This window comes from Tachyglossus aculeatus, chromosome 7 (assembly GCF_015852505.1).
Source record: "Tachyglossus aculeatus isolate mTacAcu1 chromosome 7, mTacAcu1.pri, whole genome shotgun sequence".
In the NCBI taxonomy this organism is placed as follows: domain Eukaryota; kingdom Metazoa; phylum Chordata; class Mammalia; order Monotremata; family Tachyglossidae; genus Tachyglossus; species Tachyglossus aculeatus.
In genome coordinates, this window is record NC_052072.1 from 18,529,687 (window position 1) to 18,542,075 (window position 12,389).

The 12,389-nt window shown below is 50.7% G+C and overlaps 1 protein-coding gene across 1 annotated transcript in view; it reads left to right on the plus strand.

Annotated features, from left to right (window-relative positions):
• GRM4 (glutamate metabotropic receptor 4) overlaps nt 1–12,389 on the plus strand; it is a 178,832-nt gene that overhangs the window by 113,775 nt on the left and 52,668 nt on the right. The window contains exons 4-5 of the mRNA XM_038749051.1: nt 915–1,050; nt 10,248–10,402. Coding sequence (XP_038604979.1) covers nt 915–1,050; nt 10,248–10,402 — 291 coding nt within the window. The remainder of the gene's footprint in view (nt 1–914; nt 1,051–10,247; nt 10,403–12,389) is intronic.

Here is a 12,389-nt window from a genome sequence, read left to right on the forward strand (position 1 = left end):
ACTTTGAGCCACATGTAGGACCCGATGATCTTGTTTGTGCCCCAGTGCTTAGTACGGTGGTTGACATGTAGTAAATGCTTAACAAATACTGTTATTATTATTATTATCATTATACTAGAGAAACAGCATGGCATAGTGCGTAGAACATGGGCCCGGGAGTTGGAAGGTCATGGGCTCTAATCCCGGCCTGCTGTGTGATCTTGGGCAAGTCACTTCACTTCTCTGCGCCTCAGGTACTTCATCTGTAAAATAGGGATAGAGACTGTGAGCCTCAAGTGGGACCAGGACTGTGGCCAAGTCGATCCACCCCAGCACTTAGTACAGGGCCTGGCACAGAGTAAGCCTTAACAAATACCATCATCATCATTATTATTATCCCTAGGCCCTCTCTTGAGAAGCAGCACAGGGGAAGGGAAGTGGGGGCACAGATGCAGGGAAAGAGGACAGAGGCCCTCTACACAGGCTGGGGAGCAGTAAAGGCAGCTCTAGTGAAGTGGTCCAGTTTGGGGCTGGGCCCTTAGGTTCTGCTGTTTCCCCTAATGGGTCCAAGATGGTCACTGGCATAGCAAGGTCTCGTAGATAAGGGGAGGAAGAGGTTTGAGAGCCCAGTCCCGGCTTTCTGGTCCGCAGAGAGCTTGGGATATTGGGTTGGGGAGGCCTTGCCAATTTAGGGCAAAGGAGGAGGAGCCAGTGTCCAGCTGATGTGCCCGGACTCTGCCCGCTGAATCCTGCCTGGCTGGCTCAGAGGCTGTCTGTTGTAGGGGCTAATAGAAAGCTGCGGGGAAGGCGATTCTGGGGTGAAATGCCCCTCAACTGAGTGATCCCCACCCAGCGTTTGCCAGGCTGTGAGGCCTGGGTTTTCCTGGACTCCTCTTCTGACCCTCTTCCCTGCCCTCTGTTCTCTCGGTCTCCAGGTGGAGTGTGCATCGCCCAGTCGGTGAAGATCCCACGGGAGCCCAAGGCTGGAGAGTTTGACAAAGTCATCCGGAGGCTCCTGGAGTACCCCCACGCCCGGGTGGTCATCACCTTCGCCAACGAGGACGATATCAGGTGAAGGGAGGGCAGGTTGGAAGGTGGGGGGAGGAAGAATGGGCAGCATATGGTGGGGGGTATTTAGGCTGAAGCTGATCCACCCCAACCTTCCCTACCCACCACAGACCTCTCCAGTCCACTCCTGCCTCTCCTCCATCAATTCATCAGCCAGTGATATTTACTGACTTCTTACTGTGTGCAGAGCACTGTATTAAGCATTTGGGAGAGTATAATTAAACAGAGTTGGTAGACGCACTCCCTGACCACAAGGAGTTCACAGTTTAGAAGGGGAGATGTTACAATACGTGATGGATTCGTAACTTGTACCAGTGTGGCATAATGCATAGAGCTTGGGCCTGGGAGCCACAGGGTCATGGGTTCTAATCCTCACTCAACCACTTGTCTGCTGTGTGACCTTGGGCAAGTCACTTCACTTCTCTGTGCCTCAGTTACCTCATCTGTAAAATGGGGACTGAAACTGTGAGCCCCACATTGGTTAGGGATTGAGTCTAACCCGATTTGCTTATATCCACCCCAGCACTTAGCACAGTGCTGGCACACAGTAAGCGCTTAACAAATACCATAACTATTATTATTATTACCATGAGAAGCAGCATGGCTCAGTGGAAAGAGCACAGGCTTTGGAGTCAGAGGTCATGGATTCCAATCCCGGCTCTGCCAATTGCCAGCTGTGTGACTTTGGGCAAGTCACTTCACTTCTCTGTGCCTCAGTTACCTCAACTGTAAAAATGGGGATTAAGACTGTGAGCCCCCCATGGGACAACCTGATCACCTTGTAACCTCCCCAGTGCTTAGAACAGTGGTTTGCACATAGTAAGTGCTTAATAAATGCTATTATTATTATTATTATAGGGACATAAATACCCTCCTACTTGGTGTCTGCCACTCTCACACCGCTCCTGCTCCAATCCCACCCCTCTCAGTAGACTGGCCGACTCCAGATGTCCCCGGAGGCCCGCGGTCCTCACCCGCCTTCGAGAAGGGCCCAGACAGTTCCCACAAAGACCTGCTTCAGTTTACCCACCAAGGGCAAGAAGTATGCCAGTTCTTCCATTACCAGTCTCTGATCTCTCTTCTCCAGGAGACCCCAGCGGCTGGGGTGGCAGTGGGGTCTGTGGGAGACCCCCGGGGTCAGGGTTCATTCCACTTATCGAGGCGGAGAGAGACAGAGTCAGGGAGGAGCAGGGCCCAGACTAGGGGGTGGAGGGCAGTCGAGAGGAAGCAGGGCACAGAGCCGAGGGGCAATTGAGGAGGAGCAAGGCTCAGGGTAAGCGGGGCAGTAGGGGAGGAGCAGGGCTCAGAGTGAGGGGCAATTGGGATGAGCAGGGCCTTAAGGCTGTTGGTCTCGGGGCGGAGGATGAGAGGGGTGATGGGGAGCCAGTAAGCAGTGAGAGGAGGTAGAGTGGGCCGGGTTGGGAAAGCCAGGCTCCAAGGCAGGGGTCAGGGGTGGATACTGGCGGGAGGGTCTCCTTCTGGAGCTCCATTCTCCTGTACGGGCCCCTGCGTGCCTGCCTGGATCTTGCCTGGGTCTTGCCCCGAGCTGATAGTCATTCATTCATTCATTCAGTTCATTCAATCACATTTACTGAGTGCATACTCTGTGCAAGGCACTGTACTAATAGCTTGGAAAGTACGATTCGGCAACCGAGACAATCCCTAGCCAACAACGGGTTCACAGTCTAGAAGGGGGGAGACAGACAACAAAACAAAACAAGTAGACAGGCATCAATAACATCAATATAAATAAATAGAATTGTAGGTACATACACATCATTAATAAAATAGAGTAATAAATATGTACATATATACACAAGTGCTGTGGGGCGGGGAGGGGGGAGAGCAGCAGGAAGGAGTGGGGGTGATGGGGAGGGAGGAGGAGCAGAGGAAAAGGGGGGCTCAGTCTAGGAAGGCCTCCTGGAGGAGGTGAGCTTTCAGGAGGGTTTTGAATGGGGAAGTGTGTTAGTTTGGCGGATGTAAGGAGGGAAGGCATTCCAGGCCAGAGGTAGGACGTGGGTCAGAGGTCGACGGTGGGACAGGCGAGAACAAGGCACAGTGAGCAGTTTAGCAGGAGAGGAGCGGAGTGTGCGGGCTGGGATGGAGAAGGCTAGAAGGGAGGTGAGGTAGGAGGGGGCGAGGTGATGGAGAGCTTTGAAGCCAAAAGTGAGGAGTTTTTGCTTGATACAGAGGTTGATAGGTAACCACTGGAGATTTTTGACTTCAAAAATCTTTTTGACTCTCAAAGCTAGTCCTGACCCCACTGTCCCACTTGGAATGAAGTAACAAGGAAAGCCTCCTCCTCTATCCCCTACCCTCCTCCTACAGCCCTCCTCTTCTCCCCTTCCCCTCCATCTTCTCCTCCTTCATCCCTCCCCTCCACCTCTCCCCCTTCCCGTTATACTCCACCCCGTCCACCCCCTCTCCTTCTCTCCGTCCACCTCTGCCCCTTCCTTTTCTCCTCCGCACTCCTTTCCTCCTCTTTTCCCATCCTCCCCCTGCTTCCCTGGCCTACAGCCTGACCCCATTTCCCTGTGGTTTATGAATTTGCTAAATTCAACGATCCCTCAGCAGCGATGCAGGTAGGGCTGGTCCTGGCTCACAGCCTGCTGCCTCCAGAAAGGGTAAGCTACCGAATGCCAGTCCGGGGAAAAGCTGCTTCCAGACCAGGGCAACTCAGACCTTGGCTTGGCGGGGTGGGCTCTTGGGGCGGAGCCCTCGGTGCTTGGCCTGACCACTGATGGGCCGGACCAATGAAAATTGGTCTACCAGTGGCCACAGTTCCCCGTCTCCCCAACTTGTCTGCTGTGTGACCTCAGGCAAGTCACTTAACTTCCCTGTGCCTCAGTTACCTCATCTGTAAAATGGGGATTAAGACGGTGAGCCCCATGTGGGACAACCTGATTACCTTATATCTTCCCTGGTGCTTAGAACAGTGCTTAGGCACATAGTAAGTGCTTAATAAACGCCATCATTATTACCCAGGGCTGCAGGAATTCCTAGTTGATCCAGCCCTTAGAACAGTGCTTGACATATAGTAAGCACTTGACAAATACCATCATTGTTATTATTATTATTATCATCATTCTTCCCCCATCTCTCTCTGCCTCTGAAGAGCTGAGTTGGGGGCAGGTCACAGGTTCCAAGAACTTTAGGAGTGTCCTCTTTCCATTCCACTCTCAATCATCCAATCAATCCATCAATCGTATATATTGAGTGCTTACCCTGGGCAGAACAATGTAGTAAGCACTTGGGAGAGTACAATAGAAAGAGTAGACACAATCCCTGGGAGACTCTAAAATAAATCACAGAGAGGAGGAAGCAATCAAGACTAAGGATATGCACTTAAATTCTGCTGAGGTGAGGAGGAACGGGAACCCAAGTGCTTAGGTGATGCGAAAGTGCTGAAGTGGCAGCAGTAAGGGAAAGAAATAGAGTGGGGAGATGAGAGCTGAGTCAGGGAAGACTTCCTGGAGGAGTTGTGATTTTAGATGTGATTTTATTCTCCTGCCCTCTCGCCCTTTTTCTTTCCAGCCTTATCTTTCTGTCTGTTGGTATCTCTCTCTCTCTCCTCCCTGGCCTCTCTGCTCCTCCATTCTGTGGCCATATTCAGCCCCATCTGAGAAGTGGGGTGGGGAGACAGTTGCTAGCATTGTTGGGTAGCCCTGAATTGGGACAGCAGAGGAAGCAGCTGAAGCCAAGCAGAGCCGGGAAGTAAGCGGGGACTCCAGACAACTGGATTTTCCTGGGAGCATCCTTAGGCTGGAAGACAGGCAATCCTCACCAAAGCCAGACAAGCCAGAAAGCAGCAAGCATGGGCTGTACGGTTGCCAAGGAAATGTCTGCCCTTTCTGACATCTTGGGGTTAAGGGAGGGAGAGACAGGTGGGGATTTCAGACACCTCTGAACGCCCAGGGGCAGTACTGTCAATAGACCGAGTGAGCTGGTGGGGAAAAGAGAGGACTGTAGGATTGAGTGTGGTCCCGACTGCAGCCTGGGTCCAGAGACAGACAGCTGCCTCACGTTGGTCTCGATTCAGAGACTAGTACAGCCATGGCAGACCCTAGACCTTCCTCCCCTCAGGACAGGTTAGAGTTGGCAAACCTCTCCACCCTTCAGCTGTGCTGTACACCCCTTTCAGCCTCCAAGCCCCCAGACAGTCCTCTCTCCTCTCCTCCAGAAGTAAGAGTAGTAGTATTTATTAACCACCTATTGATTGCAAAACGCTGTACTAAGCACTGGGAAAAAACACAAGGTGAAGGATTAGATATGGATCCGGGGCCCCTTGGGGCTCATAATCCAGGAATGAGTATGGGGAGAGAGGGGACTGGTAACAGATACACAATCAATCAATCAATCTGTGGTCTCTATTGAGCATTTACTATGTGCAGAGCTCTGTACTTAAGTGCTTGGGAGAGTACAATACAACAGAATTAGCAGACCTGTTTGCTGCCCATAAGGAGCTTGCATTTTAGAGGCACAAGGAAAGATAAACAGTAAAGACACCAAAGGAGCCAAGTTCACATTTGGGGTGAAAGGAACAAGAGCAGACAGCCCTTTTCCCCTCCGTCAACCACTCAAGCAGTACCCATGGCGATTTTACTGTGCCCTCAGATGCCTATTCCTTCTGCCCGTGTGCTCAGCCCAGGAATACTCCCCAGGGGATTCATGGTCCAGGAGAGGGGCCTCCTTGACCACCCTTGGCACCTGGTGTTTTCCAGCTCAATCTCCAGCCTCCTCCTTGGCCCCCTGCTCTCCCCAACTTCCAAGGCCTCTTCCCAACTTCCAAGGCCTCTTCCCTGCCCGCTGCTTTTGGAGTTGGCCAGCTTCCCACCCTCCCATCTGCCGCAGGGCCAGCAGGAGGATCAATGGGATAATAGAAGTGGAAATGTTCGGAGGGCTTAGCAAGACAGGTGCCACAGACATCCAAGGAATAATAATCATTATAGTGTTTATTATTGGCTATTTTCCCCAGCAGAAACTCATAGAGCTTTCATGAGAGTTTCCAATTAGGGACACTCCCACCCCCACACACCCTTTCTCTGCCCCCCCCCCCTGCTCCCTCGCCCCCTGGCAAATCCCCTTTGAGGATTTGAGGAGTCCTCTTTGAGGATTTAAGTTTGAGGTGTTGGCCAGACATCCAAGTAGAGATGTCCTGAAGGCAGGAGGAAATATGAAGCTGCAGAGGAGAGATAATAATTATTATCACCGCATAACTGTGCTCAAACAGTTGACCCCTTCTCCCGCCCATTAGCCCCTGACCCCATGTCCACCCTCTCTCACCCAGCGGCCTGCTCTGTCAGATCTATGCCTCTACCTTTCTGTCTGAATCTTTCTCTGTCTTGGTGGCTGTTTTTTGGGTAGCTATCTCTCTGCATCTGGGTCTCTGGGTATGGCTCCCGGTTTCACCCAGGATGGGGCTGAACTAGGGATTGTTTGTTCCCTGGGGTTTATCCCAGGGTGCAGGGAAGACCCTGCATGGGTCCAGATCCAGAAAGTCAGGCTGAGGTTGGGATCCTGGGCTGGGCTTTGCAGATGAGGGAACTGAGGCACAGAGAAATGAAGTGAATTTCCCAAGGTGACATAACAGCCAAGTAGCTGAGTGGGGATTAGAACCCAGGCACTTCTGACTCTCAAGCCTAGGCTCTATCTTTCACTCATTCATTCAATCATATTTATTGAGCGCTTATAGAGAAGCATTGTGGCTCAGTGGAAAGAGCCCAGGCTTTGGCTTTGGAGTCAGAGGTCAGGGGTTCAAATCCTGGCTCCGCCAATTGTCAGCTGTGTGATTTTGGTCAGGTCACTTAACTTCTCTGTGCCTCAGTTCCCTCATCTGTAAAATGGGGATTAAGACTGTGAGCCCCACGTGGAACAACTTGATCACCTTGTATCCCCCCAGGGCTTAGAACAGTGCTGTGCACATAGTAAGCGCTTAACAAATGCCATTAGTATTATTACTATTATTGAGAGTCAGAGGTCATGGGTTTGAATCCTGGCTCTGCCACTTGTCAGCTGTGTGACCTTGGGCAAGCCACTTAACTTCTCTGTGCCTCAGTTACCTCATCTGTAAAATGGGGATTAAAACTCTGAGCCCCACATGGGACAATCTGATCACCTTGTATCCCCCAGTGCTTTGAACAGTGCTTTGCACATAGTAAGAGCTTAATAATAATAATAATAATAATGTTGGTATTTGTTAAGCGCTTACTATGTGCAAAGCACTGTTCTAAGCGCTGGGGTAGATACAAGGTAATCAGGTTGTCCCACGAGGGGCTCACAGTCTTCTCCCCATTTTACGGATGAGGGAACTGAGGCCCAGAGAAGTGAAGTGACTTGCCCAAAGTCACACAACTGACAAGTAGCGGAGCTGGGATTTGAACCCATGACCTCTGACTCCAAAGCCCAGGCTCTTTCCACTGAGCCACGCTGCTTCTCCAACACATAGCATCATTATTATTATTATTATTACTGTGTGTGGAGCACCATACTAAGCGCTTGGGGGTATAATACAGCAATAAACAGACACATTCCCTGCTCACAAGGGGCTTACAGTCTAGAGGGAGACAGAATTAATTTAAATAAATATCCTGGTCTCCCGGGCTTCTCACCATTGCTCCAGAGAGGGTGGCCTGAGACAAGCCTCCCCCCTGAGACATATGCGACAGTGCTGCTTCCCTGCCCCCTGCCCCTGTGGGGGCACAGTATTGTCCACTGTTGGGGTCGCGTGGAAGGAAGGAGCTGCCCCTAATCCCTGCAGACAGATTAGGAGGCCTTCCCAGACTGAGCCTCCTCCTTCCTCTCCCCCTCGCCCCCCATCTCCATCCCCCCGTCCTACCTCCTTCCCTTCCCCACAGCACCTGTATATATGTTTGGACATATTTATTACTCTATTTATTTATTTATTTATTTATTTTACTTGTACATATCTATTCTATTTATTTTATTTTGTTAATATGTTTGGTTTTGTTCTCTGTCTCCCCCTTCTAAACTGTGAGCCCACTGTTGGGTAGGGACTGTCTCTATATGTTGCCAACTTGTACTTCCCAAGCGCTTAGTACAGTGCTCTGCACACAGTAAGCGCTCAATAAATACGATTGATTGATTGATTGCAGACTCTGAAGGGCCTCTGGGCCCTGGAACCCGGGTGGCAGGGGCTGTCTGGGGCTGCTTGCTACTGGGCTCGGCGGGGGATTTGGGCGGGACAAATGTGTCTGAAGTGCCACCAGATGTGCAAAAGAGGCCTGCAGATGAGTGCCTGGAGAACCAGATGTGAGTCTTCTGCCGGCTAATCCTCAGGCTGAGATTGAAAATTACTTGGTCCCTGCTCGGGAGAACTTTCCCAGTAATCAGTCAGTCATATTTATTGGGTGCTTGCTAGGTGCAGAGCACTGTACTAAGCGCATGGGAGAGAGAAGCAGCTTGGCTCGGTGGAAAGAGCACGGGCTTTGAAGTTAGAGGTCATGGGTTCAAATCCCCACTCTGCCAACTGTCAGCTGTGTGACTTTGGGCAAGTCACTTGACTTCTCTGTGCCTCAGTTACCTCATCTGTAAAATGGGAATTAAAACTGTGAGCCCCCCGAGGGACAACCTGATCACTTTGTAACCTCCCCAGTGCTTAGAACAGTGCTTTGCACATAGTAAGTGCTTAACAAATACCATCATCATTATTATTATTATTACTATATAACAGATTTAGAATACACATTCCCTGACCACAAGGAGCTAACAGTATAGGGGAAGAGCCATCTCCCCGGTCCATTCTTCCTGTTCTCCCCTTCTTTCCCCCTCTTCCCTCCCCTTCTTTCCTGGGTGTCCCTCCCCCTTTTTCTTTTCCCCATCTCTTTCTGTCTCTAGCTTGGGATGTCTGCCTCTCACTGTCTCTCCTCCGGCCCCACATCCATGCCCAGGGCTTGGCAGAATCGAGCAAGCTCTGATAAATCCCAGGATCTGAGAGTCGGGTAAAAACAAGTAGGAGTTGTCCCCCCCCCAGGTCCACCCCTGCCCCAGGTCCCAACTGTTTGGACCAGCCATTGATGGGCTGAGCAGGCCCCCGGCATCCCTGGGGATGGTGACCGGATCTCTCCTGAGATACAGCTGTCTCTCTGGGACACCCTCAGGCCAAGGTTCACTCATTAATTCATTCAATCATATTATTGAGCGCTTACTGTGTGCAGAACACTGTACTAAGCTCTTGGGAAGTACAAGTCGGCAACATATATAGTCCCTACTCAACAACGGGCTCACAGTCTAGAAGGGGGAAACAGACAACAAAACAAAACATGTGGACAGGTGTCAAGTCATCAGAACAAATAGAAATAAAGCTAGATGCACCCCAGGGTTGAACCTGGACTCTCCAGATTGGCCAGAGACATGGGCAGGCCCAGCCCTAGCCCCTGTTCTCCATCTCACTGTGCCTCGATCTCACCTGTCTCCATGTCCTGCCTCTGGCCTGGAATGCCCTCCCCCCTCAAATCTGCTAAACAATCACTCTTCCTCCCCTTAAAAGACCTCCTGAAGGCCCACCTCCTCCAAGAGGCCTTCACCAGACTAAGCCCCCTTTTCCTCAGCTCCCCCTTCCTTCCGCATCAACTCGACTGGCTCCCTTTGCTCTTCCCCCAGCCCACCCCACAGCACTTGTGTATGTATACAAATATCTATAATTCTATTTATTTATATTGATGCCCGTTTGCTTGTTTTGATGTCTGTCTTCCCCCTTCTAGACTGTAAGCCTGTTGTGGGCAGGGATTGTCTCTCTTTATTGCTGAATTGTACTTTTGAAGTGCTTAATACAGTGCTCTGCTCATGGTAAGGGCTCAATAAATACGAGACTGTCTCCGCTTCTAGACTGTCTCCCCCTTCTAGACTGTGAGCCCACTGCTGGGTAGGGACCGTCTCTATATGTTGCCAAATTGTACTTACCCAAAGCTTAGTACAGTGCTCTGCACACAGTAAGCGCTCAATAAATACGATTGAATCAATGAATGAATGAATGATTGAATGAATTGAATGAATAGCCCCAGCCCAGAACCAGCCCTTCCCAAACAGCACACTGCTGAAGCCTCAGCTCCCTGACTTTCTGCTGATCCCACCTTCTCCTCCTCCTCCTCTTCTCCCCTCCAGACTCCCTTCCTCGGTTCCATCTGTGGGCTGGACTTTCCCCGGCATCCACTGTATGTGTGTATTTGTCTCTCTCTCTCCAGGAGGGTGTTGGAGGCGGCCCGAAAGGCCAACCAGACGGGGCACTTCATCTGGATGGGCTCTGACAGCTGGGGCTCCAAGATCTCTCCCGTGCTGCACCTGGAGGAGGTGGCCGAGGGTGCGGTCACCATTCTTCCCAAGCGCATGTCCGTGCGAGGTAGGTGCAGGCCACAGCCTGGGCCTGCTGACCTCCCCTCTCCTGGATCCCAACCTGGGTTACAGTCTACACCCCACTGTTTCTGCTTCCTGCGAGCCCTTGATTGGATCCCATCTCTGCTGCCCCAGTTTCATTCATTCATTCATTCAATCGGATTTATTGAGTGCTTACTATGTGCAGAACACTGGACTAAGCGCTGGGGAAATACAAGTTGGCAACATATAGAGATGGTCCCTACCCAACAACGGGCTCACGGTCTAGAAGGGGGAGACAGACAACAAAACAAAACATGTGGACAGGTGTCAAGTCGTCAGAACATCAATTTCTGGCCTGGATCCTGCTGCCTCAACTTCCCTGGGCTCCCGACCTGGGCCAGAGTCTGGGCTTCATTCATTCATTCATTCATTCAATCATATTTATTGAGCTCTTACTGTGTGCAGAGCACAGTACTAAGCCTTTGGGAAGTATAAGTTGACAACACAACAACAAGTTGGCAACAAGAATAAGTTGGCAACAAGTTGGCTTCACTGCTTTTAATTCTCCCGGCCTCCAGCGAGGGTCCCACTGTCTCCGCTTCCCCTGATCCAGAGTCTGGGTCCCATGGTCTCCACTTCCTTCAGTCCCTAGCCTACTTCTTCTTGCCTCTACTTCCTTGGGCTTTTGACCTGGGGCAGAGCCTGGGTCTTGCTGTCTCCGCTTCCCCTGATCTAGAGTCTGGGTCCCATGGTCTCCACTTCCTTCAGTCCCTAGCCTACTTCTTCTTGCCTCTACTTCCTTGGGCTTTTGACCTGGGGCAGAGCCTGGGTCTTGCTGTCTCTGCTTTCCCGGACCTGGCCCCACTTGCCTCTGTTTCTCCTGGCCCCTAAGGTGGGTCAAAGCCTGGGCCTTGCTGCCTCCCCTCCCCCTAGGTCATCTAGCTTCCTGTGATTCCTCCTTAATGGCATTCAGGCCAGAAGGAGGGGCTTGAAGGGAGGACAGAGCCTGGATTTGGTTCTTTTTGGCCGACTGACGATTTCTTGTCCCCATCATCCACTCCTCACTTGCCACTTGTCTGCTGGGTGCCCTTGGGCAAGCCACTTCTCTGGGCCTCCATTTCCTCATCTTTAAAATGGAAATTAATAATTAATGATGACATTTATTAAGCGCTTACTATGTGCAAAGCACTGTTCTAAGCACTGGAGAGGTTACAAGGTGATCAAGTTGTTTCACAGGGGGGCTCACAGTCTTAATCCCCATTTTACAAATGAGAGAACTGAGAGGCCCAGTGAAGTGACTTGCCCAAAGTCACAATGCTGACAATTGGCAGAGCCAGGGTTTGAACCCATGACCTCTGACTCCAAAGCCCGGCCTCTTTCCACTGAGCCATGCTGCTTCTCTAATAAGTTCATTGTAGGTAGGGAGTGGGTCAGTTGTTAAATTGTGCTTCCGCAAGTGCTTGGTATGGTGCTTTGCACACAGTAAACACTCAATAAATACAATTGAGTGAATGAATGAATGAATGAATGAGTGAATGAATCTGTTCTACCTCTCTCTTGGAAGGTAAGTCCCAGGTGGGACAGGGACAGGGTCTGACCTGATTACCTTGTGTCTATCCAGAACTTAGCACAGTGCTTGGCACATAGTAAATGATTTCCAATACTATTATTATTATTATTACCACCATAAATTCTGGACTGTAAACTCCTTGTGGGCAGGAAATGTATCTACCAAAACTGTTACATTGTACTTCCCCAAGCCCTTAGTACAGTTCTCTGCACACCTTAAGCGCTGAATAAATGATTGATTGATTGATTATTATTGAATTCAGAAAGCCCCACTGAACCAATCAATAGGACTTGCTCTCCTCTAGTGCTTGACCCAAGGGAGAGTGGAAAGGCAGGAGAGGTGCAGTGGTTCTGCCAGGAGCCAAAAGGAAAGCGAGTATCTTATCCCCATTTTACAGATGAAGAAACCAAGACCTAGAGATGTTAAGTAACTCTGTCCAAGG